The sequence below is a fragment of the Miniopterus natalensis genome, chromosome 2 (assembly GCF_054644295.1).
Source record: "Miniopterus natalensis isolate mMinNat1 chromosome 2, mMinNat1.hap1, whole genome shotgun sequence".
Taxonomy (NCBI): Eukaryota; Metazoa; Chordata; class Mammalia; order Chiroptera; family Miniopteridae; genus Miniopterus; species Miniopterus natalensis.
Window position 1 is genome coordinate 7,269,878 of NC_142082.1, and position 27,386 is coordinate 7,297,263.

Below are 27,386 nucleotides of genomic sequence, written 5' to 3' on the forward strand. Positions count from 1 at the left end.
CAGGAGAAGAGGGAGGGGTTTAAATAGTAAACATGTATGTGAGTGAGGAAGCTATGAGTTGGTAACGAGCTGTAGACAGTGAAAGACAGAGAAGTGAACGTACGCCTGATTCCCGCCGGTCGTCCAGACCCTTCTTGTCAGTTGCCTGGGTGATTGTCATGGTCACTGGTTTGCTCCCCACAGTTGCACAGAGTGATTTTCTAGCACAACTATGTCATGCGATTCCTCTGTATAAATACATGTAATGGTTCCTCATCAGCATCAAAAATAAGGTCAAAGCCTTCTGGTCAACCAGGGTCTAGCTTCTAGGATAAGACTGAAGCCTTCTGGTCAACCAGGGTCTGGCTTCTAGGATAAGACTGAAGCCTTCTGGTCAACCAGGATCTGGCCTCTGCTTTTCTCTCCATCTCACCACCGGCCTGCCCCAGTGGTGCCAGTTTGCCCAGCACCCCCCCCCTTCCCCCGGGCTCGGCATGCTGCTCTGTGCTCCGCACGTGTTCTCTCTCACCTCCCATGGTCTCCATCCTTATCACTGGGCAAACTCCTCTCGGTCCTCATGCCTCTCAGCTAAGTGGCACCCTAGAGGAAAGCAATATCCAAGTATTCACTGAGGTATTTTGCATTTGAGGTTAAATGCCCTTATAAGCAGAGATGTGTACTTACCGTGGTAACATCTTCATGTCTTCTCACATTTTAAATTCACTTACTGGAAATTTATGGAACGCTTACTCTGTCCAAGGCACCGTGCTTGGTTTTATCTGAATCATCCTGGATTTGACGAATGTTCCCCGAGGACTGTACCTAAATGGATGTTTGTAAGAAAATAAAGCTGAAATACAACCTATTTACCCCTTCTTGTTAGAGCAGTCGGACAGAATTACTGCAGTTGAGAAAGAATTTGTTAGCCTACAAAGTAGCTATAAGCTTTTAGATGAGTTGTCTTTACGAATGTGTCAGAACTAATTCTGACAGTAGGAAACTTTATAAATTATAGACAAGCAGCAATTCATAGTTTATGCAAAATGTGGTAGTTTCTGATGACCAAGAGCGTTTTAGCAGTATTAGAGCCCCTTGTTTTCTTTGAGTGTGAATGTGGCCCAGTTGGAAGAATTTTCTGGTACTATATTTTAACAATGACTAGTTGACTCATTAAGCAGGTCTGATATAAGATCCACAGAAAATTGTGGTAAACTTGAATTATGTGTTGTGTTGTTTGAAAGATATCTATGATTTCTTTAGTACAGATCTTAAATGCATGTCCTAAACCATTCCTTAGCATATATTAGTTTTCTATTTTAACTGCTATATTTGGGGGAATTATTATTAGTAATAAGGGGAGTCTTAGAAATTGCATATAAATTAGGTATAGTTGGTCTTTTATTAATTTTTGTTTGTTTTTTAGGTATTGAGCAAATATATGAATACAGTCATAGTCCTTTAAATACCCTGAGAAATTTCTTGGGTTATAATGTTATAAATGGATATTCATTCATTCAACAAACTTTTATGGGGTGTCTGATGTAAGCTCTGCATTACTCTACGCACTGGGAAAGTGGTGGGAACGTGGCTCATGTTTCCTGCTGTCCAGGAGCTTATATTCTTGTGGGTGAGACAGACAGTACACCAGGACACACACACGCGCACACACGCACACACGCACCCACCCACTCTCAGGGAGTGAAGACAGCAGCTTGGTGAGAGTCTGGTACCAGTTCCAGTGTGTGTGGTTTTTCCACACCTCCGAGCGATTTTCAGACACCAGGTGGGGAGCTGTGGGGAAGGTCCCAGCGGACAGCTGACAGTCCGATCTTCTAGGTGCAGTTGGCAGTCACTGTAGGGTGTTAGGTGGGGAGTGGCGTGTTTATGCTTTTGTAAGAAGGCCTGGCTGCTCTGTGAAGAAGGGAGTGTCGGCAGGAGGGAACGCTGCGCACCCAGCTGATCTGATGGGCTAGGGCAGAGGTGGTGGTGGTTTGGAGCAGGGATGGAGCAAAGGGAAGAGATCCAGGAAGCATTTGGACTCAGAGTAAACAGGACTGCCGATGGGGCTGGGTGGGAAGGGAGTGGAAATTAATTTATCTGAGTGCAGTATACACACGAGATGACATGGAGATAGTCACTAAAAGCCTCCAAATTCCATTTTGTCCTATATTCCGAGTTAAAAGTTATTGCATATATTCTTTATTATTATTTGCTTTTCAAAGCAAATGCAATCCAGACACTTAAAGCATGCTGTCTCTTAAATGTGGCTGCAATGAACGAAAAGACATTCGCTTAGAAGACGGCAGTTAAACTAAACAAATAATTTCAGCTAAAAGCACAAGGGCAAACACGACCTAAACTAGTTAATTTTGCTAATAGTTATTTCTTTTTTACAGAGAGATCAAGTTCCCTGCAACATATACAAAATCAGAAAATAGACCTACATTTAAAAAACTCAGATTTAGTAATTTTGTATTGTGGATCTTCTGAGAAGTCCTTAATTGTGCAGGTTGTCCGCATGGCCAACCTAGCAACTCATCGGGAAGCCTGTCCTCTCCTGCAGAAAGAAGGCGGAGGGAGGGAAGGAGTCGCAGGAGAGATCTCTGGAGTGGCCGTGGCTGAGCTGCAGGCCCCCCAAGGGGAGTGGGGAGTTGAACAGGTGCAGCTCCAAACTCCTCCCTCTCCTCATTCACGGCCCCACTAGTCCATCTCCTACACATTAGGCTTTAGAACAAGATTTTGTTTAAATTTAAGGGTACAACCGTTTTTTAAATATTTAAATCTACTCTTCCAGAGAGTAGCACACTGGCCTACTGAAGTGGTCCAGTCACATGATTCTGCCATTTCTGAGTCACCAAATGAACTGAGCGTCGCCAGCCAGTGAGCAAAACTCATATCCACAGGGCAGGCCTGCGGTTCCGTGTTCTAGCTTCACCTACTGCTATCCCATCAGATACTTGCATGAATCTCTCAGGTCCTTCTCTTTCTCTCTCTCTCTCTCTTTTTGAAATTTATCTTTATTGTTGAAACTATTACAAATGTCCCCCTTTTTCCCCCATTGTCCCCCCCACTCCCACCCCCTCCCTAGTCGGAGGCCTTCTCTTTATGATTCTTACATCCCAAAGGCCCCGAAGTTTGTGGGTTCTAAGTTAGGTTGGTTCCTGGCTTCTGCTGATTTTTATCTCTGCTGGCCTTATCCTGTTTTGAATTTCAGTTCTCCTCGCTCTCTCTGGTTTTGGGGAAAGTATCTTACTCTCCTCATATGCATTTGGCAGAGAAAGGCACCTCCACAGAGCTGATTGGAGCACCAAGGGATGCAGGACAGAGGGGAGCATTGAACTGAGCTAGGGGCAGGGGGCGTTGAGGCCTCTGACTCTGGGATCCTGATGATTGGTCTGGTGCACCTGTTAGACTTACGCCCTCATCTGGTGGTTTTCATTCCCAGGCCCTGTTGCCTGGTTTCGTCCATCAAACCATTTCCCATTCAGCCCATCGAAGCAGGGTTTACATTCTTTCCCAAAGGGACTCTAGACTCCCATCAAACTAGGGTAGGGCTGGATACAGCTCTAAGTGCCTGACAGTGAGGAGGCTGGTCCACCCCCTTCGGGGGATGGTGTTGCTTAATGCTGCAGGCTGACCCGAGTCTCGGTGCTGGCTAGCCGTGGTAGCTGATTATAAGAGAGGAATCATGCTTAGGAAACAGGAGAGCAGAGATGATGTCAGCACATGTGGGAAATAAACTTAGAAGCTCACAGATACTCTCCTCTGCTCATAGGTTTCACCCTCTTTCTGTCGGGCCTTTATTCAAGTGAAACCTTACAGAACCCCAAAGTACGAAACGGGACACCCGGGTGTCAGGAGCAGACTTTCCTGCTCTCCCAGCCTCCCCCTCTCTTGGGGGCTGGGAAGTCTTAGAGTGGAACTTGAAAATCACCACACTGTGACGTGGAGATGGCAGGAACGAAGACATATGTGCATTGCCTGTTGTTGCGTCTTCCAGAGCCCCAGTCTCCCTTTGCATCTTTTAGATGCAAACCTGTGCAGGAGGCCACAGCCCCTCCTGGATGGAATCTGCGCTTCCCTGCTCCCTTGCTCCGTTCTTTATGCAGCCAACAGTCATCTTTCTGAATTCGCATCTGGCTGTGTCATTCCTTCAATTCCCTCTGTGGCTCACCATCCTTCATAGCATCAAGGCCTTGAGCACCCAGCTCTTTCCTCTGACGGTTGCTACGTACCTGTGGGCCTACCACCCCCTCCATCACCTCCCCTCCCCTCCCCGCCGCCCACACACTCCTACCTCAGCCCTGGATTCAACCTGCAGACCCTCAGCAAAACTTCTCATTTCCTGCTTCTGAGCCCCCCCCCCCACACACACACTCCTGAGCCTTGGTGTTCAGCCTCCTCTGGTGCACTTGAACTCTACTTGTCTGTCTCCTCTACTCGAATAGAAACTCCTTGAGGTGTTTTGGGGAAGGAGCCTTATTAAAGTTCCCAAGCCCCCAGCAGACACCTGACCCTAAAGGGCACTCACCATTTGAATGAATGAATGAATCCTCAAGTTACCACAGATGCATCTGTCCAGATGTGGATGGCAGTTAATAAAGAAATCGGCCCCAAGTTAATAAAAGCCAAGATCATTTCTCAAAGTCTCACGGTTTTGAGCCTTTTGGTAATATGTCCGTTTAAACGAGCGCTCAGGTTTTAAAGGCAGGTTTTGTTTGTCGAGGCCACTGGAGCCTCCGCTGTTCTGGGCAGGTCTTTCCACCTGAGTGGACGGGCTGTGCTTGTGTGAAGGGCGTCAGTGTTTGGAGGTGACCGTACTCATGATACAGGGACTAGGCAGGAGTCATGGGAGGGGCGTGGGTGTGCGAGGTGTGTGAGTGACAGATGGCCGGATCTTTCAATGAGCCGCTCACTTGAAAATTGTCTTTCTGCAGGTGATGTATCACCAATCAGTATGTCTCCCATCAGTCAATCTCAGTTTATTCCACTTGGGGAAATCCTTTGCTTGGCCATCTCAGCAATGAACTCGGCACGAAAACCTGTCACCCAAGAAGCGCTGATGGAGCACCTGACCACGTGCTTCCCAGGTAATGGGAGACGCATGCAGCACTTCCCAAAGGGACGAGCTCTGGCTGCGCAGGGACTGCGAACGGACACCTCCCCTCGTGTTTAAACCCAACAGAAAAATAAATCTTTGCCGAAACTGACCAGAAACGTTCTTTAGTCTTGTGATTAAAAATTAAAGCACCCGTGTCACTTCAAAAATAATTTCCCTTCTTCAGCCGTAATACTTCTTTAATTGGCACCGAGAAAAAGAAATTAGATTGGAATCCGTGAGGAATTCTGGCAGAAATTCCCGAGATTCCGTGTGACCTCTGCAGGACAGCCTCCTTTAAATACACGAACGTCAGGATTCGTGGGAGCGAATCAGAAGTGACGGAAAGTTCTAGTCCTGAGAGATGCAACCGAGGAGAGAGCGATGTCAAAAATAAACTTGTCTGGCATGCTTACGTCATGGCCGGATGAGCTTTAAGAAGATGATATTTGGTAAATTAGTTAAGGTCTCATGGCGAGAGAAAAAAATAAAATGCTTTCTGTTAACGGTCATGATAAGAAGGCAATAGCCCAGCTGCTGTGTGGGGGCCGGGGACGCCTCTGGTGCTAGAAGGTGTTAGGCGCGGGGGTAAGCTAAGGACTGCAGCCCATCTCGGGAGAGGCGGCCCGCTGCTCAGCCGCAGTATGTTATTCCCTGTCCCCCCAAAAATGTAGGGCCCTGCCAGACTTGCCAAATCCCATTTTCAAGGGAATCTGGAAATTCAGCTTTATGTGCCATCTGTACTTTACCCTAAATATTGGCAGTCGTGTGCGTGCACATTTTACCACGTGTATGCCGATGACGTGCAAGTCAAATAATACATGTTATTGGGCCGCCAGCTTGCCAGCTTGGTTTGGATGCAGCCTACACCTCGGTTGAAATAGAGCTTACATTAAACACAAATGCTCCACGTGTTTTTTCGTTCAACTGAGAAGAGACCTTAGTAAATACAGGGTGCCCCCCAAAAATGTATATATACCTTGAATGATTATAAAGTCAGTGTTTATTAACATACAGTTCATTTTCAAAATGTAAAAGAACCTACAGAAATGAATATTTTTTTTTATCAGTGCCTGTTTTCAAGCTGATGACTGTTCTGGTCCAGGCGCTGCTGATAACGCGAAGCAGTGGAATCGCAAACATCAAGAATCATTTCGTTTGGTGTTTGTGCGCCCTCAGTTCATCGACTGTGTTGGTTTTGTACCATAAACTTTTATCTTTTATATGTCCCCATAAAAAAGTTTAGTGGCACTTTAGGATAAATTTTCTTTGTTCAAAGCTTAGTCTGGCCTCACCTGTTATTTCAAATCAGTTAAACCTGAAAAGGAGGGACGATTCAGTGAGTTATCAGCTGTTAAAGCGTGTATACGTTTTTTGGCACATCCTATATAAACTGTTGGTTGTATCAGTTAGGGTTTGCTGCAAAAAAGTTGGGTAACAAACAATCCCAAAACATCAACGGCATACAGCAATAAACATTTATTTAGCTAATGTGTTTGTAGGTTCTCCGGAGTCAGCCAGTTCAGACGGGTCCCAGCCAGGTGGCTCTGCTCTACCTGTACCCCATCTTCTCTGAAAGAGGTGACAAGCACAGTCCTATTTTGTGCACTGAGGCGGCAGAGGCACAAGAGAGCCCCCCCAGTTGCACAAGGGCTCTTCAGCCCTTTGGTCATGCCACACCCACTAGCGTTTCATTGCCAAACTCCAGGTCAAGGTGTGGAGAAATGACCCCATGTGGGGAGAGGGCAGAAAGACTGCTTCTAAACTAAGTAGTGATTGACCATATTCAGTCTCCCCACTTTGCCTGGTGATTTTCCCTTTCAGGTTTCCAATTAATATGTGTGAAATTATGTGTACTGTTTAAAAACTCCAGGAACCCACCCTCACAACCTATAAATTATCTTAAGTTTTATAGCAGTTTATGACCTCTGAATGTTCTTCCCTGTTTGACTGTTTGTCTGTCCTTGTTAGCTTCGGGCAAACCCCTTCCCTTTCAGTAGGAAGGTAAGAGAGGGGCCAGCGTGGATGAAAAGCTTGTCTTTGTTCTTTAAACTCTCAACATCTGAATTCATGATGAACTTCGGGGGTAGAATCTGGAAGTGATGGGACATGCAAATGTTACAGATATCCATCACAACCATATCTCTTTCAGGTGATGGGTGACCCCTACCGGATACCTAGTGGAACCCTAGATTTCATAGATAATTCAAAATAGCAGTCAGTACTAATAAAATGATAAAATGATCGTCATCAATATCAGTGACTTTCAGGAAAAGCTTTCAAAAACGCCCAGGTAGAAGTATAGAAAATGGATTGAACAGGGAATGTTTCTAGTTTGTTTTTCCAAATTAAACATAATCGGATTGATATACTTGCAAATCCAAGACATAAACATTTTAGATACAAAGTCTCTGTGGAAACTCCTTCTCATTCCATCTTTTGGGGACAATCAGAGAGCTTATTCTTAATGGGAAGGAATGATTACCTTGTAGTCATGACTCTGCATAGTTTTGTAAGGATTCTGAGACCATCACTTGGAAGGCCTACAATCACCAAATTCTAGACTACAGTGAAAGTTTTGTTTTGTAGTAATAGCTATTGTTATGAATTGAGCCCTTTCCTTTAGTGTAGCGCATAGTAAACTCAATTGTGAAGTTTTATAAATGAGCCTTACCATTTTTTGAAAAACTTCTTCCTATTTTAATATTGATTGCATGTGTACTACCACATAAGCTACACTCAGTTTTACACGTGGGTTTGTTATCTGGATGGCTGTGCCACACAGCTCCAGGGGGTGCCATTCATGAGAATGAGACTGTGCTCTCATCCCAGGGACTGAATTCTGTGTGAATGGCGCCCCCTGAAGTTGTTCAGCAAAAGGTCCTGATTGTCAGTAGAGCTTAGCAGCTCTTTTAGGTTGCTTCTCTCATGTGAAGGCACTTTTTGTTTTAGGCTGGCTCTCAAGAATTGAGTAAATACGGTTTAGGTTATACCAGTAATTCAGTGGGACTTTGTTTTTATTTTGTGCAGATACTCTCATGAAATTTAAGGAAAAATTGTGATTATCCCAGTCTTGAAATCATTTGCATGAAAACCATGTATGCTTCTCAGGAGTAGAGCTTAGATGGAAAGGAAAGCATGCAGGTCGACAAACAATTCTATGAAATAACACATTCTTCATGGGTGATGTTACCTTTTCTACCTGGGTCACTAAGGATGCCTTCCGAAGGTGGTGACGCACACGGCGGTGTGTTATATCATATTCCTGGCCTCTCTTCCCTTGGGGACTCCAGGCCATTTCTAATGTGTTCCTATCCCACCTCCATAGTTTTGGAAAGATTGGGGGAACCCAAATTTCTCAGCTTACGCTGCTGCTCTAAGTTGCTATACAGTGTACTTTGAAGGCAATCTAGGTTTCCATGGGTCCTGACCCAAAGTTGAGACTACTAATAGCTAATATGTATTAAGAACTGGCCCAGCCGGGCGTGGCTCAGCGGTTGAGCATCGACCTAGGATCCAGGAGATCAGGGTTTGATTCCTGGTCAGGGCACATGCCTGGGTTGCGGGCTGCAGCCGATCAGTGACTCTCTCATCATTGATGTTTCTCTCTCTCCCCCCCCTTCCTCTCTCTGAAATCAATAAAGATATATTTAAAAAAACACCACAAAAAACTCATTGTATGTCAGGCCCTGTTTACATACATTAAACTCATTTAAACTCACAGCAGCCCTGTGAGGATAGGTACTATTATGATCTACACTTGATGACAGTAAATAGAGACTCAGAGAGGTTAAGTAAGTTGCCTAAGATGATACCAGCTGTATCAGTTTCGTAGAGCAGCCATACCATAGTATAGGTGGCTTAAAGGACAGGAATATATTGTCTTACAGTTCTGGAGGCTGAGGGTCCAAGATCAAGGTGTCAGTAGAGTTGGTTGGTTCCCTCTGAAGGCTGTGAGGGAAAAATCTGTTCCAGGACTGTCTCCTTGGCTAGTGGATAGCTGTCTTCTCCCAGTTCTCTTCTTGTCTTCCCTCTATGCATGTCTCTGTGTCCAGATTTCCCTTCTGAGTCCTCATATTGGATTAGGACCCACCAAATGACCTCATTTTAACTTGATTAGCTCTAGAGACTCTATCTTCAAATAAGGATCACATTCTGAGGTCCTGGGGGTTAGGACTTCAGCATATGAATGGCCGGGGGTGGGGGCTAATTCAGCCTGTCAATCAATGAACAGCAGTGTATTTCTATCCAGCAGTCTGGCCCTGGAGCCCAAGCTTTCAGTCTTCACTGAAGTTGTATTTTTGGGGGGGGGGTCAGACACCGTTGAGTATTGGCCGTATGATTCAACCTGACCTGTTTCCGAACTACCATCACGCACCTCATATGATGTTTTGGCGAACAACAGACCATATATAGGATGGTGGTCCCCATAACATTATAATGGAGTTGAATTTCCTGTAAGAAACGGAAGAACATGTGGTTCAGGAAGAATTTTTTTCTCTGATGGGAGCGATCTCTGTGGGACTTGGCAGTAGATTCCCTCTCGCTCACAGCACCTCAATTCTGAGTGCACAGATTACATCCCAGTCTGTCAGCCACTGACCTGCCTCGGCGCAGAAGAGCCCGTCCCCCACTGCTGCATATTCAGAAGCCTCCCAGACCTGGGCAGATGGTCTTCAGAAAACATTGCTGTAAATTCTTTGTCGAGAACCTGAGGTCCTATACAGGGACACAGGTCCACGGGAGCTACCCTAACAGGTATTCAGTGCCACTGTCCCTTTATCGAAGCTCTGTATGGCAGTGTGGAGCCATCCTGTCCCTGGACTTGGGAAATATTTGCAGGTTGTAATGACATAAAGCATAGATTAGTTTTCTTTCTTCCATCAATTCAAGGCCATAGAGAGCCCTTTGTGCCCAATAGGTCAATGGAACCAAATTTCCAAAGTCAAAATATTGAGCCTTCAGTTCTGCACCTTCTCCATGTTTAACACCCTCCTTTTGTGACCACAAGTTCCTTAGTCTGAGCACCGCAGCACCGTGCAGTAGCCAAACCACATCTCCATCGCAACCCCTATGTTCCTTCTCTCTCCATCCTGATTTTCATTCCCACTGATCCTCAGGCCACCTTCCAGTCCCTCCTGACTGTCACTATGTTGGTGATCTGCACCCTACCCAGCAGCTTCTTCTCGGTGTTTCCAATCAGTCCAGCCCACACCCCTGTTCATGGAGTGGCATCGACAGTTCGATGTTCTATTTCTGACCCTGTGGGGAAGGAAACAGGGAGAGGGCTTGTGGGACAGTGTCTCTAAAGTCTACAGTGATGTCCTCGCCTTCACATTCACTCACCACTCACTCACTGACCCACCCAGAGCAACGTCGAGTCCTGCGGGCTCCATTCATGGTAAGTGTCCTGTACAGGTGCCCCGTTTAAAACAATAACTTTTTATTTTTCCATGACAGTTGACATATAATATTATATTAGTGTCAGGTGTATAACCCAGGGATTGGACATTACGTAACTTACTAAGTGATCGCCCCAATAAATCTTGTACCCATCTGAGAGCATGCGTAGTTCTATTACAATATTACTGACTACATTCCCTGTGCTGTACTTTTCATCCCTGTGACTGTTCTGTAACTACCAATTTGTGCTTTTAGCTTTTTCACCCCTCCCCCAACGCCCTCCCATCTTTCACCCAGTCCCCTGACCCCCCCATTTTTTATCTTTCATACCGTAATTTACGGGACCTTCTCTATGTTTAGATAGACAGATACTATCGTTGTGTTAAGCCGTCTGCAGTGGTCAGCACAGTAACATGCTGTGCAGCCTGTAGCCCGGGACCAAGAGGCTGCAGACACCATGCAGCCTCGGTGTGCATGGGCTGTCCCGTCTAGGTTTGTGTAAGTGCCCTCGGGGATGTTCGGGCGATGGCAGAATGGCCTAGCAATGCATTTCTCAGGATACATCATTGTAGTTGAGTGACGCGTGACTGTGTCATTCAGGTCAGTCTTGTAATATATCGTCACCCTCAGTGTGCCTGGCAATGAGGAGGGGAGAACACCTGAGAAATAAAGTAAATGCACTGCAGCCTGGAGAATTGACATTGTCTTAAGTATGTCTCCTCGTAATTCTGTCTCTTAAGGTAGACAGGGCGTAAGCACGCACATAAAACCCTTCGGAAACAGTATCAGCTACTGCACAAAGGAGTACCTATGGTTTTCTTCTGAAATTTCTATTCTAGCAAATATGGCTGTTTTTTGAACAGTGATCAGACAGACGGAGAAGGTCTTAAGCTCTCTCGAGTGTGTTTCTTAGGGCTCTCTGGTTCCGAATTAGGAAAATCACGTCCATCCTTCTGACTTATGCCAAGAGGAAGGAAGCTCTGATCTGAATTCCACGAGGCTATAATCCACATTCAAAATCGAAGGTGATGATTTGAAAATTGGAGCGCACTACATCATAAACCATGGTCAAAGTCCAGGTGCCCTTTTATATAATTTATAAAATTCAGTTCATTGGGTAAACTTAATCTTAAAAAATATGTGGAGTACCTCCAGGTATGTATGGTAGCCTCTATGTATTTTAGATTTGTTTTCCAATACCACGAGGGCTGTTCCAACCCTGTTTCCCTAGTTGCTTCTATTGGAAAAGTCTTTTTTGTTCATTTATATCATATCGTGTAAAACATTTTTCATTTCTCCCCTCATTTAAAAATATTCTCTTTTTAATGATTCAGCTCAGTAAAGGTTTGTAACAACAGTAGCAACCTTACCTCACCCAGCTTCCCTCTGCCTCTTCCCAGCTCTTACATTTTCCCATTTCATAGGTGGTAATGCCCATAAGAGTCATCAGAGAAAACCGGGATTCCCACTAAACTTAATGAACACCTCTGAATGCTGTTTACTTGCTATATGATACTACCTTGAAGCTTGGCCAAAGTAATAGGATTTTGTCGTAGTCCGTTTGGGCTGCTGTAACAAGATACTACGGACTGGGTGGCTTCGACCACAGACATTCATTTCTCACAGTTCTGCGGGCCGGGAAGTAAGTCCAAGTTCAAGGCGCCCGCACCTCTGGTGTCTAGTGAGGAGCGTGTTCCCGGCTTGTAGACAGCGGCATCCTCTCATTTCAGGGCGAGAGGGCTCTGCTCTCTCCTCACAGTGTCACATCCTGAGGGCTGCACCCTCGTGACCTCCTCTAAACCTAAGGCCCCACCTCCTGAGGCCGTCACGTCGGGGCCCGGGGCTTGCCTCTGTGAATCTTGGCGGGACACGGACGTTCCGCCCACAGCAGATGCTGAACCGTCGGGAGCCGGCGCTTCCTCTTCGTTCTCACAAGTGTGTTCTCTCGCTTTCAGGTGTCCCCACCCCGAGCCAAGAAATCCTCCGGCACACCCTGAACACGCTGGTGCGGGAGAGGAAGATCTACCCGACCCCCGACGGCTACTTCATCGTGACCCCGCAGACGTACTTCATCACGCCCTCCCTCATAAGGACTAACAGCAAATGGTACCACCTGGACGAGCGGATCCCCGACAGGTCCCAGTGCACCTCTCCACAGCCCGGAACCATAACGCCCTCTGCCTCAGGCTGCGTCAGGGAAAGGACACTGCCCCGAAACCACTGCGACTCTTGCCACTGCTGCCGAGAGGACATGCACAGCATGCACGCGTCCACTCTGCAGAGGAAGCCCGCCAAGGACTGCAAGGACCCGTACTGCCCGCCGTCCCTCTGCCAGGTGCCACCCACTGAGAAGAGCAAAAGCACTGTCAACTTCTCCTACAAGACGGAGACCCTCTCAAAACCGAAGGACGGTGAGAAGCAGTCCAAGAAGTTTGGGCTCAAGTTGTTCCGGCTGAGTTTTAAGAAAGACAAGACCAAACAGCTCGCCAACTTCTCCGCGCAGTTCCCCCCCGAGGAGTGGCCCCTGCGGGACGAGGACACCCCCACGACGATCCCTCGGGAGGTGGAGGTGGAGATCATCAGGCGCATCAACCCTGACCTGACCGTGGAGAACGTCATGCGGCACACGGCGCTGATGAAGAAGCTCGAGGAGGAGAAGGCGCATCGCAGCAAAGCCGGCTCCTCCGCGCATCACAGCGGGAGGAGCAAGAAGAGCAGGACGCATCGCAAGTCGCACGGCAAGTCTCGGTCACACAGCAAGACGCGAGCGTCCAAGGGAGACCCGTCCGACGGCTCTCACCTGGACATCCCGGGGGACAGGGAGTATGACTTCTGCGATCCCCTCACCAGGGCCCCCCGGGAGGGCTGCTTCATCATCGAACACAAAGGCGAGAACTTCATCATGCACAGCAACCCCAACGTGCTCGAGCCTCACTTCCCCATGACGCCGGAGTGGGACGTGTCCGGGGAACTGGCCAAAAGGAGGACTGAGATGCCTTTTCCCGAACCTTCCAGGGGCAGCTCCCACTCAAAAGTGCACCGAAGCCACAGCCATACCCAGGACCGACGGTCCAGGAATGAGAGGTCCAACAAAGCCAAGGAGAGGTCCAGGTCCATGGACAACTCCAAGGGCCCTCTGGGCGCGTCCTCCCTGGGGACGCCTGATGACCTTGCGGAAGGCTGCAGCCAGGATGACCAAACCCCCATCCAGTCCTACATTGACGACAGCACTCTAAGGCCTGCGCAGACTGCCGGTCATCAAAGGGCTCACCTTTTGTCCACAAGCTATAAAGAGCTGTGTATTCCAGAAATAGTCAGCAGCGGCAAGGAACCTCCCAGTGCTTGCAGCCTCATGGAGCCAGGCAAACCACCGGAGAGTTTGCCGTCCTACGGTGAACTCAACTCCTGTCCGACAAAAACAGCGACGGACGACTATTTCCAGTGCAACACCTCCAGCGAGACGGTGCTCACGGCGCCGTCGCCCCTGGGGAAGAATAAAGAGGACCATGACACTCTGACCCTGGCGGAAGGGGTGAAAAAGCTGCCTCTGTCGGATAGGCAGACCCCGCTTTCCTCCAGGGAGCCTGGAGGCCACAAGGAGGAGTCGCCCAAAGGGCCAGGCGGGGGCCCGGCTGCCTCGGGCGCAGCAGCGGAAGGCATGGCCAACGGGCGGCTCATCCAGCACCACGGCGCCGAGCCCAGCAGCCTGGACAAGAGGAAAGAGATATTCAGCAAAGACACACTGTTCAAACCTCTGCACAGCACCTTGTCTGTAAACAGCTATCACAAATCCAGCCTGTCCCTCCTCAAATCTCACCCGAAGACACCTGCCGACACACTGCCAGGCCGATGCGAGAAGCTGGAGCCGTCCCTGGGGACCCCGGCGGCACAGGTCATGCCAGCCCTCCAGCGCCAGCAGGAGTCCGGGGGCAACCAGGAAGCCTCTTTTGACTATTACAACGTCTCCGATGACGACGACTCCGAGGAAGGGGCAAACAAAAACGCCGAGGAGGAGAAAAACAGAGATGATGTGGGCACCATGCAGTGGCTCCTTGAGAGGGAGAAGGAAAGAGACTTGCAGAGGAAATTCGAGAAGAACCTCACCCTCCTTGCCCCCAAAGAAACTGACAGCAGCAGCCACCCGAGGACCACCCACTCGGCACGCCTGGACAGCATGGACAGCAGCAGCATCACCGTGGACAGTGGATTCAACTCCCCACGGTAGGAAGAGGGAGCGCTCTGCACCCCCCCCCCCCCCCCCCGGGGCCTGGGGCTTTATGCGGGTGACTGGTGGAGCTTCTGGTTTCACAGCCTCGGCTCTGTGATTGAGGGTTGAGAGTTGCGCGCGTTGCTTTGTTAACAACCTGTTTCTGACTTCTTTTGCAGGAACTGAAACAAATGTTTCTGCAGCTGTAGAGATCACCAATCTGGACTGGTGGGTTGGCTCCTCCCCTCAGCCTGGCCTCAGTCCAATCTAAGACCAGCATTTCCCAGTATTTTTGCTTCTATGTTTCCATTGCCACCGTGCTGATAAAGAAAGGTGTTTGTTTTTAAGTCCTTCAAAAGTGGAGTGGAATGAGTAGGTAGTGGGGTTGGGGAAGGAGCTGGGAATAAATTGACTGACGCAGGAGAAGAGGGGTCCCTCTAGTGAGGATGTACCGTTGACTCTTGAACAACAAGGGTTTGAACTGTGGGGGTCAATTAAGGGCAGATTTTTTTTTTCAATAAATACTGTGACTGTATTTTCTCTTCCGTATGATTTTCTTAATAACATTTTCTTTTCTCTAGCTGACTTTATCGTAAGAATACAGTGTATAACATACAAGTAAGTGTTAATTGACTGTTATTGGTAATGCTTCCTGTTAACAGTAGGCTATTAGTAGTTACGTTTTGGGGGAGTCAAAAGTTATATGTGTATTTCGGCTGTGCAGGGGAGTCAGCACCCCTCACCCCGGTGTTGTTCAAGGGTCAACTGTAAAAGCAGATCTCAAAACCTTCCCAGTGGATCTGGAAGCTACTTGCCACTTTAACGCTGACTTTCCGTGGGGCCGCCCCACCTTGCTCACACAGCTTCCTCTCACCACTCACGTGTCTACAGAGGAATGGACCTTGTTCCTGCCACAGAAAGAGTGGGGGCCTCCACTCTGTTAGATCAAAGCATGTCCCAGCACTGTGCCTTCTCCTCCTACAGAACTGATACAACCAACCAGAGTCCTCTGGTCGTGGTCCCTTGTTTTCAGTGGGTAACTCAGTGAAGGGTGGACAGCTGGGAGTATGGAACGCTGATGGTCATGTCCAGGGCACTGAAGTGGTTCAGGGGTTCAGGAAGCAAAAGAGCGTCTATGCAACTTCCCTCTTCCCTCCTTAACTCTTCCTTCTCAAAGGGCAACTCGGGACCTCATTCCCCTTCTAAATTCTACTCCAGATTGGTGACTCTGAGATGCAGAAATACCATTGAGAGATGGACATTTCTCATTAGCTGGGATTCCCAAGATTTTACAATATTTATAATTTTAACAAGTATCCAGATGTGATTATGTATTTCATATATTTGTTTTAATTATTAAGAATTATAATGAGTTCTATTGTGGTCATTTCACTTGTATCTCTAGATAATTTAGGGGCAGAGCATCCCCAAATTAGAATTGGGAATCATTAATCTGTTTGTCACATATTAGGCCTTTGTTATTTCTTAAAGGACTAGTTCTTTATTTATCATCATCATCTCATCATCATCATCATCATCGCCATGTAACCTTCTTTCCAAGTTAACCTGTGTGGAAATCCAATATCTAAACAGACCACAGAGCCGGCACTCTGGTTAAAGTGGGTGAGAGACCAGGGGTCCCCAGCCTCTGCTGCCCAATCATTGAGGAGCCCTAAGGGACCTTGAGGAGCATGGCACTCAGTCTGAAAACCGCTGGCCTGTCAATTGACTTTGTAAGAAATAGCTTCTCAATATTTTCCAAATCAAATCTTAATTTATTTACCAGTTACTCTGTATATCCTTTCCTTTCATCTACTCTTTTTTTCTCCTCTTGAATTTCTAACAATGGATACCATGCAGGCATCACTGAAGGTCTATAATCAGTGGTAGAGGTTGGAAACCATCGCTTATGGAAGGTGTGGTTTATTTGCCTTACCTTATGTTCTACTATTTATTACTAAGACTCTACTCACCTGATGCTTTTCACGCAGCAGTTTCCAGCCCTTCATGTTGCCTCTTGGCCCCGGGACCTCCTCTGAGAGAAAGCTTTAGTACTCTAGAGATAGTTGCTAAGGAGACATTGGGAGTAGCTTAATGGTTCTAACTCAAGAACCTACCACCGCATAATACTGAAAGTTTTTTGTTTGGGGGCGAAGAAACAGAAATATTCATTAAAGAATTGAACCAGTCTCTCCACAGAATATATTTTATTTCTAAATTTGGGTTGCAGAATACAGAATTTGTGAATGGGATTATTTCTTGAAATACGTTTATTTGCATTTCTCTAAGTGCTTTGTCATGGTAGAAGGTAAAGGTTGCTCTTAGGAGACAACTTTCACAAATTAGCTATGTGTCTGTCCACTGTTAATTAGGCAGAATTTTCTTTATGGGAATGCGTAGCGCACCCATAAATTTCACGCAGTTTGAGAATCTACATAGCAATTCTTTCTTGTGTCCCTTTCATATTTAATACCCATGGTTAGAAGCTAGATGACAAACTCATTTCCTATACCCATGTTTAAGCTGTATTTTCTGTGCACCTCAGTAAATTCACTGAGCTGCCTTTCTAATTAATGCATGAGGATAGTCTACGGAGGAGAATATTTGAGTTATAGGGCGTTTTACTGGCGAGCGTGAGGAGTATTTTAGCCAAGTAGCATTATCTCCCCGCTGCTGTGAGATACGGCAGCCTTAAGTGGGCCGTTTATTTGGGTCTTTCAGTAAATAATTCACTGAGCAACTAAGATTCAGCTGAAAAAGCAACAACAAAAACGGTGACCGCCACTCTCAACTTTCAGCGCCAGCTTGATCACGGTCAGCCACGTTCCCAGGCTTACTCAGTCCCTTTTCTTGGGAACTGGAAGGGGATTGCAAAGGGGAAAAGTTAGAAACTTAAGCTATGCCATAGATCTGATATTGAAAATGAGATTTTTTTTGACATGAAAAGCCTGCTGTTCCAAATCTGAGGCCAAAAACGGGTGGATAAACATAGCATGAGAATCGGAGGGACCAGCGCTGCCGGGATGTGTCTGCCTCACGGGCCACGGGCCGTGTGTTGCCGGTGCCCGGGGGCCGCACAACACACGGGCCCCCGGTGGACGGATGACACAGCAGCTGGGGTCAAGGCTTCTGCCTGTAAAATCCCCAGATCTTACTTTTAAAGCGGCGCTCCATTAGTTCTCATACTTCAAAAGTAAGAATGTCTGAGTGGGAGGGATGTTTTTACGGCTGACACTCCATCTCCCTTAACTTTTTCATCATCAGATCCAGAGCCCTCGATAGGAATTTTACACACTCTACTCACTGTCACAGCAGTAATGAAATGTATCCTTTGGAGAAACTGGAGCACCATATATATTTATGATGATTAGTATGTTGGCCATGGGGAGGAGGCATCCGAGAGCATAGACGGCTGCCAGCGTAGGTGATCCCTCGCGATGAGCTGTGTTTGCTGTGCCTGGCACAGCGCCTGGCACATAGCAGGTACATGTTAAGCCCATGCCTCAAAAGCTGGTTTAAAAGTGGGTTCCTTGGACCTTCAAGTGTATTTCCCTGTAGAAAATGATGCTATTAGTAATGAGTAGATTCCCAAGCCAACCCATCGTAACTACTTTATGTATTACATGCCAGATACAGAACAGAAATGATTTACGTTTGTCTAGCTTTGCAGTGTACCAATGCTTCATCGACGCATGTTTCTTCTTCATGGTTCCTCTGTGAGTAGCTAAATAATGTAACTCTCCTGATTTTAGAAATGAGAAAGTTAAATACCGGTGGACAGGGGAGTGGGTGGGGGGGATATTATCATGATTAAGAATGAAACTGAAAGACTGTGTCATGCAGTCTTGGGGTCTACATGTTTATTGCCTTCCTTTCTTCCTTCCTTCACCTGACTATACCTCAGCTGTAGGGCTGGCAAGCCACCGATGAGTTTTCTTAGGGAAGGGGTCAGGTAAGCAGGTAAGTCCAGCATTTCCCAGCCCTTTACTCATGTATTCTTTTTTTTTTTTTTTAACTCATGTATTCTTTAGGTATGCCCAGATTTACCATAGGCCCAGTGGAACAGCTTGACTTATTTCTATGAATGTATTAACCTTGGGAGGTGCCCCCTGCGGTCACGAAATGCCCAGGTGTCTTTTTGGTAGCCAACGAACACATTTTCTTTTGAACAGTGAACTCTTGGCTCCTTGATGGAAGCAAACTCAAGGCCACAAGGGGTTTGGATGAAATAACCTGTTCATAAGGGCTGCCGGGGTCTAGGGTTCAGACAAAATTGCCATCAGTTTCGGATGAGACTGAGAGGCAGTGAGGATGTCCACCCTAGGACTCTAACCCGTAGACTCGCTTCAGCAGGCTTAAATCAGCTCCGGGGACCAGCTGTCATCAAATATTTCATAAACCTTGAATCTATCCAATAGGTTGGGTGTTTTGAGCATTGTTATGGTTTCTTCCGCCTCTTTTAAGCTGGTGAGTTCCTTTTTACCATTTGGAGGGCCTTGAACACGAAACCCGTTCAGTTACCACCAATCAGACCAAGTAATCCTATTTCTGCTATCGCCCTACACATTTGAAATCTTTAATATCTAAATCTCTTGGAGCAGTAAACTAGATTCCAATATTTCTAACTTAGAAAAAGTAAGAGAAATCAAAATACTAATGTCTTTAAGTCACCTCTCCTCTGTAAGAATCCTTTAAAATATAAGATATTCCTACCAACGTGTGTGTGTCCGGGGTGGCGAGGTGTGTGGGGGGATATAAATGTAAACTTCACAAATGAATGGCTAACATCTTAGATTCCTCATCTGAAAATAAAATGCATTTTCACTGACCTGTTGACATTTGAACACAGGTTGGAAGGTGTTTAAAAAATTTTATTTCTATCAGTGCTGCAAATTAGCCAATAGGATGCTTGGAGTCCACCCAAGTCAAACTCTGCTCATGGAGACTGGAAACAGAATCATTAGGGTACGATGATTGGGTTTGGTAAGGAGCAGTTGTATCAGTGAACGTTCAGCCTGAAGTGAAATCAGTACAGGTGTATGTTTATGAGTGTTTTTAGAAACCAGCTGTAGACCACATCAGATTTTGAAGTAGTTTCCTTGAGTGGGCCAGGAGGGGAGGACAGGGAGGGTGCACGGGGCTGCAGAAAATCCTCTGTGCCGTGTGCTGCGGTGCCCCGTCCGCGCAGCTCCGGAGCCACGGGGAGCATGTGTAAATAATCAGCGTGAGCTGCTCTGTCCGTGACATTAGGAACCAACAGAGGAAATCCATTAACTGCATCATTGGCTCTTCCTCCGGAGCTCGCTCTATAATTATTTATGTTGAAAACAAAACAAAACCAACCCTTTTTACTCTTTTAGCACTCGGGAGAGCCTGGCTTCCAACACGTCAAGCATTGTTGAGAGTAACCGCCGCCAGAACCCCACCTTGAGCCCGGCCCACGGCGGCGCTGGCCCGGCCTTCAGCTTCCGAGCGAGCGCGGACCCCCCAGCCAGCGAAGCCGAGAAATTACAGAAACCTTCCAACTGCTTGCAAGCTTCTGTGACTAGCGTGTGACCGTTGTTCTGCCTCAGATCTCCTGTCTCGTTCGATACGGCCAAGTTTACGACCCTGGGACTGATGTTTACATCTTCGGGAAGACAAGCATGTATGCCACAGTTTTCGTGTTTACTTAAACTGTGCTGCTAAGTAGGCTAGAGCAAAACACGAACGTCTTTCTTTCCGAGTATTGCTTTTCACATTTGCGGCTCTGTAGCAACAGAATAGCAGTAGGGGTGATCTGTACACTTTTGCTTCACTAATTGTAACTGAGCACACATAGGAGAGTCTAGACACTGTAAGTGTAATATGCATTTCAATGTCATGCGGTTGCCAGTTCCATTTCTAAATGCCACAGGTGCGTGTTGCTCCCAGTCTGTGGGCAGATGGTGCCACAGAACTGATTCTTGCCACTTCCAGACAAACAAACAAACAAAAACAAATGAGGCCAACACAGAATGTCAAATGCAAGGGCCCACCGTGAGGGAAATCAGTGCCAAACAGCCGAGAAGAGACCCCAGCCCTTTGTGTGTGAGTCGCTTACGCACCTGTCATTTTCACTGTGAGTTTCCGTGGCGCGATTTTGCAGGAGCCCGAGGAAGTGTGTCCGAGGGGGTCGGGATGGAGATACTGGGAGTGTGTGTTGTCAGGATTTTTGTTTCTAAGTGTCACGGATGCTTGTCTGAGTTTTAACCTCCCACAATCACAAGCAGGAATATAGGCCTTTGAATCTGAAGGGGTAAAAAGGAAGGGGTCCCCGGTCCGGCTGGGACACAGCGCTGGGTGATGGAAGAGGTAACGTGGACTTTTAGAAGGTGTGAGCCCAATACGTGAGGAAGGTCGTTTCCTCTTTGGGATACTTATGACGATCCCATCTTGCTATAGTGGATACGATAATTAGTTTGTTTAAAAGCAAAATGTTCTTTGTGATACAAATGAAGAGTATGGCCTGGGGGTGCTATTCTTTCTAATGGAAGGACATAAATCTATTTTATGTAGTTTTAAATAGAATGCCTAAATTAGGCTGTGGGAGATCATTTTTAGTGGTTATAGAAAAGAGAAAGATTTAGGGAAAGTTGAACTTCAGGCCTTTTATTCCTGGGAAGATATCTATACAGAAAACTTTAAAGTAATTTTTGATCAGAAAATATACATGTGCCCATGTAATTAACAACAGAATGTGCTCATTCTGCGATTGTGGTATGATTCTAACTTGTGCTCCCCTAAAATCGACCAGGATAGCAATTATGCATATAGGAACTATGCCAGAGTGATGTTTACAGAGACTTAGTAACCGGTTTCAGGAGGCATTTCTAGGTGGACGTATGGTTATCAGACCAGCGTGTTTCAAAACGGCTTGTTAACATTTGGCTTTGGTTTACAGTGTCACGTTGAATACAAAGTAGCCGGCGAGCAGCAGAGGGGTGACAAATAAGCTTCAGCCTTTTAGGAAGGAGATTTTTCAAGTCCCCGTGTTTTATTTTATGGGAACAAGGAAATCAATCTGTAGATAATAAAAAAATTATTTGCAAAAGGGTTACATAGGACACAAGTAAAGGGTCCAACAAAGGGTTTATTTAGTTTAGTGGCATGTGATGTTTGGAGTCATAGACCATAAAATATATACCCCAAAATCAGTCTAAAAGATTTTCTCCTCGGATTGCAGTCAACGGCATGGCATTGGCGAAGCACTGCTGCTCCGGTGTTAGGTTTAATCGCCAGCAGCCTGTTGAAAGAATGCAGTCGCACACGTGGTCGGTCTGATTCTGGAAACATTAGGGTGCTCCCTCACGCTCTTTCAGATATTTGGAAGTTGCATCGGGAACCGGATGCATCAAGTTCAGTCTAGATTCCTTTTCTGTGCTTAGAGTGAAACCTAACTACATTTCTTGGTCAATGCCCACACCGCTAAAATGCTCACGTCAGTTGGCTCTCGGTGTCATGCCTTATTTCCTGCAAGGCATGCCTCGATTCCTCAGAAATGCACTATTTGTCTCACTGCTTAAATATGTCCAGAAGGAATGATAATATATTTAAGAGACTCTATACAGTCTGCTTCCTTGGGGAGCTGTATACCATACGGTTACTAAATTCTTCTGTCTAGATTTGTTTTTCCCCCCTCCAAAATCCTGCTCTCCAGTGTTTATCATACTCTCAGTTCATAAATAATATAACCATTGAAACAGTCCATCAGCCTCTGGTTGATCCTCTGGACGTAGCCATTATAATAATCAAATGCTGTGTGACCAGGAAAAGAAAACATTACCGTTAGAAGCTTTAAAATATGAATTTATCACTATTTCACCAGAAATAGGTTTACAGAAGGTATTATTCAAGTAAAACATGTACACTTTTTGCCTGATGCTGTGGGGTACATGATTAAAACAAAAAACTCCCTTAGACCTGCAGCCGTTAGCGTAGGAACGATGGACTTTAGAGATGATACAAGATATTTAGTAACAGCCCCGTCTGATCTCTTCGGGATTTCTGAGGGGGGCAAGAGGGGGGCAGGAAGCACATACAGGTGTGACCCCGGGTGGTCTATGGCGAGGTTCTCAGTGACCAGGCTTCACCGACACCCTCTCCTCCAGTGAAACGACTGCTCTGTGTTCCGTGGCTGCTTATAGAGTCTCCACTTAGAGTTTATCAGCGGAAAGGTTTACAAAATTGAATCTGGTTGAATCTCTGTGTAGCGTTCAACTTTCAAGGGTCAACCCATCTGCCGGCATTTTGCACACTTATGTATTATTATGATGCAGCATATTACTTTATGGTAATTTTTATTTTTGCATATAACTACCTCCATAAATTCGATGAAGCAGCAGCAGCGCGTTCAGGTGTGTTGCTTGGAAAAGCCAAGTTCAGAACTTGTGCGTCACTGGGCTGTGGCGTTCTGTGTGTGTGTGGCGGCGATTTGCCCACGTGGACTCATGACTTCTTCATGGCCATGGTTTTCTTTTACGGCATCATTTCACGTTCAGATGTAAGCCCGTTTCTCCCCTCTTCCCCACAGAGGCGCACTTGATTTTGTTACGGATTATATAGGAAGTTTAAATTTCTTATCTCCTCCTCAATCCCCCAGTCCCTGCAAAAAGCTCCCTCAAAAAGATCCCCCTGGTGAAGAGCCAGTTGGTAAACAAAACGTAGCAAGCGATTTACTCCTGTAAAAATCTGATTTGAATTCTAGGTTTTCAGGAACAGGAGACACATGAGAAATTTGGACTTCGAAGCACTTTGGTCCTCTCTGCCTTCACTCCCATGCTACCCTATCGAGCCCAAACGTCGCTGCGATGAAAAGAGCAGTGCTGTGTATTCAGCTTCTGTTACATAGTTTGTGTTCCATTTTATATATTTTGTACATCTCAGGGGACCTAAATGAGCATATGAAAATGGGGGGGGTTGCCATCGGATAGAGAAAATAAATGGGAGAGCTGAAAGGGGACTAGCTGGATAAAGATAACATGAAAATGACTGCTTTCCTGACTTCATGAAGCTCAAGTTCAGGAAGCAGAAATTGAAAGTTAATCTGGAGTAACAGTGATCCAAACACCAGCTGTTCCCAAGCCTCCCTTTTCCACAGCCCAACCAGCATTTCTAAAATGTAAATTTCAATTCTGTTGCAGTCACCTTGGGGAAAAAGAAACCCCCTTCCATGAAAACGAAAGCATCTTTCTCTTGTTTTTTGGTTGGCACAGCTAGCTTTGCAAAATTCTACCCAGGATGAACCACTTATCACCACAAAGTGTACTTGAAAGTAAAGTTTTTAATTTAAATGATAGACATTTGCTCACAATAACAATAGCGATCATATTTTGGAAAGTCTCATCATTTATAACATGGGCAGTATTTGGGACTTGATTACAAACCAACAACAACCTATAATGACTTTGCAAGTTCATTTTGGCATCTCAAAGTGCTTCCAAAGCATTCGATTCATAAACAGTTAACCCAGCAGGTCCTGTGTGTAATCCCCATACTTGAAATGAACAGACGGAAGGAGTGACAAGATTACCCAGAACACAGTGGCAGCTATTGATTATCTCTTTTCTATCTGTTTGATAGACCATCCTGAGAAATCACTCAGTACAATGCTATTTTTTCTGATGTGTGCTAATAAAGTCAAAGAAAACAAATACAACTTGACACCTTTGTCCACTTTCATTCAAAAAGTTCAGGGCGTTTGGAATTGTACACCTCAGTGTACACCTTACTGGTATTGATTTATGATGTGGGGAAGTCAACCAGTCCGTTCAAATGCCATTGTGGTCAGAAGTATATCTAGACATACACCCTTGTTTACAGTTTCATATCGGGCTTCTCTGATCCCTGTGCTAAAACGCCATCTTTCAGGAGCATGACCGCTCCTGGCAGTGGAAGGTGCTGACACAGAAATTTCAGTTAAAAACTGTATCATGTACTCTTCACAGTGCTGCTTAGCACAACAGAAATTCAGTACAATTATCGAGCTCTACTCCGAATAATCTGGATTTCCAAGGGAGCCGATCTAGTTCCAAGTGTTTTCTCAAATTAGGAGAAGGTTGATCCTTGACGGGTACCTTCTCTGTTGCTACAGGTCAGTCACAGAACCCGCCGGCTGTGTGCTGGCAGGCGACATTGGACCTCAGCAGAAGTGACTGTTTCCTCTCCTCTCCCCAGGACTGTCCCACCCATTGTCAAGACAGCCAATACTCTTCTGTTCCCAAGTGAATCTTCTGCACATGTGTAGGGCTTGGGGAAGCTAAAACACAAGAAAAAAATGAATGCAAAAGCCATGGAAAATACTGTTTTGCTTTGGGTTAGTAAAATATGGGCAGGAAAGGGATTACCATCGGTCCAATCTTTGCCAAGTAAGATAAAAGAATCAGCTGTCACTCCGTCACTCTCCGAGAAGGGTTTACAGTATTAAGGATACATCCATTATTTTCCCGTGGATTTTTATTTAGCACACATTTCATAAATTATATATATATATATAATTCATTATTAAATTTCCTGGTGCGTTTGAAACAGACATTGGCATCTCCCCGACTGAGTTAATCTCGGCATCTCTTGCAGCAGCCTCCCAGAGACTCCCCGGTGATGGCTCCCCTAACACGTAAGCCTGTGTTTTCACAGTTGTGTTTTCTCTGACTTACAGTTGCAGATTTGCAAGGTTCAGAATTCTACGAGGCTCAAGGGGGACTCAGCCTCCTTCTTATGATTGTATACTATCAGTTACCGGGCTTTAAATCGCTCCTGTTGGCTTCAAATGCAAACCCACACGCACACCCCCTGCCAACGAGGGAAGGGGCTGTTCCCAAGCGAGGCAGTGATGACTGGAAGCCCACGTGAGGCTAGAAGCTTGGCTGGTCCACGCACAGCTGCCTACCTCCCTGGCCAAAGGTTGACCTTGGCACCCCCTTCCCTTGCTCCCACCAAAAAGAGGTACCAAATCTGAGATCTGAGATCTCCAATATCAGTCCTCTGCAGTTACAGGAAACTTGTCGTGAACTACACGCTCAGCAGCTCCTCGCCTTCCAGTCCTGTCCTCGCCGCAGGTCCTCCCTGCCTCCCCCCCCCCCCAGACACCCGTGCACCGCCGCGGTTTCCACGTCGGAAGGGCGAGATAGTGTGTGGTACTGCGCACACGTGACGGGGCAGCTCCAGAGCTAACCTCGGGTCGCCTTCCTGTAAGTACCGACAGCTACAAATTAAGGTCCTTAGAGTAGTTGACATAGATACAACTTTCTAGCAGAGAATTAAATTTCAACGTTCAGTTTAAAAGGGATCATAATTCTGCAGGTATCTTTCTCTGAGTGACTGAATGTGACTATTGCATTAGGGTAAATGAATTAAGAAGTGCAAGTGGGATTTACTGTATGTTAGAAAGGAGTTTTGCAGCCAAGACTGCCTTGAATAAAATGTGTTTGCACTGAAAAAAAAAAAAATTTTAAATTACTTGGTCTCTGGTTGCTGTAAAGGTCATCCAAGATGGATGTTCTGTTTATATTGTATAGTATTTCATATGAAATAATTACAGTTCATGAAATGTCTTCCCTAATGTTACTGATTTATAACAGCACATTTGTAACATGGTTTCTATCGTGTCAGTGTGCCATATTGTACAGGATGGTTACTTGTCATGCTTAGTATAATAACTTAAAAGGAAAAAAAAGCACAGGGATTTTTGTAAGTCTATATTTGAAAGTCCCTCCATATGGTAATATTGTGTTCATGTTGTTTATGTAGTGTTGTGTGAAATATCCATTTTGGATTGTGTTACTTTTTAAGATATTAAATAACATTTGGTTATATGTCTAAGTGGATTTTTTTTTGGTAAACAGAAAATACTTTAGGTGAGGCCAATTTATTCCTCTCCTGCATTAATATGATTTTATAACAGAATTTTATTGCACAATCATGATTAGAGCTTTGGAATTAAAACAACTAAAAAACGGAAATTTCCGATCAAAATCTTTTTCCAGGAATGTTGGAAAGAAATCACATTTTTAGGTAGCTATTCAAATGTAAAAGACTGAGCTTTAGAGGTGCATATAATTAAGTTTTTGTATGAAATTATAAAGGCATGTGGTTGTTGTTTTGTTAGCACTTCACACAACTTCTATCCCCAAATAAATGTGATCCCCTCTCCAGTAAACACTTGGAGATACCCCCATCTTCCGATGAGGCCCTTGCACAGATTTGAACCCTCCACGTTTAACTGCCTTCAGAATCTATTACACATTCTTTTGAGTCTCCTCCGTGGTGGCAAATCTTTGTCGTGGGAGAATGGACTCCCTTTTCTGGAACCAGAAGCGATCTGTTCGAACGATTAAGCTAGGAGACAACGTTCTTAATCAAAACCAATATGCCGCTCTGAAGTCGAGCCTGGCTGCCCAGCAGAGGCAAAACCCCCAGCAGGCTCACCGCCGAACCCCGGCCGTGCCATTCGGATACGTGTGGGCGACCCAGGCGACAGCCGTGGAGGACGAGTCTTACTTTAGCTGAAAGAGTTTGTGTCTATATTTCAGACCGTCCTGGTGCAGACACTTCATTTTTCAAGAATGAAGTTAGGGAGCAGGACTCCTGGGAGCACGTGGTGCGTTTTACGCTAGACCAAGGCCGCGGGGCTGAGGGAAGGAAGGGTCGCCTGTGTGCCTTTCAGAGCGGCCCAGTCGCCTG

The 27,386-nt window shown here is 46.0% G+C and overlaps 1 protein-coding gene across 2 annotated transcripts in view; it reads left to right on the forward strand.

Annotated features, from left to right (window-relative positions):
• Positions 1 to 26,518, forward strand: part of STOX2 (storkhead box 2) — a 94,873-nt gene extending 68,355 nt beyond the window's left edge. Inside the window, exons 2-5 of one of the 2 annotated variants that reach the window (XR_015714016.1) lie at positions 4,917 to 5,069; positions 12,436 to 14,701; positions 20,048 to 20,334; positions 23,413 to 26,518. Coding sequence is in view for 1 of the 2 variants with exons in the window: in XM_087814078.1 (XP_087670204.1) it covers positions 4,917 to 5,069; positions 12,436 to 14,701; positions 20,048 to 20,243 (2,615 nt within the window). In the remaining variant the exon portion in view is untranslated. Of the gene's footprint in view, positions 1 to 4,916; positions 5,070 to 12,435; positions 14,702 to 20,047 lie in introns of both variants that reach the window. The other variant, XM_087814078.1, reaches the window with a different exon arrangement.
• The last annotated feature ends 868 nt before the right edge of the window (positions 26,519 to 27,386 follow it).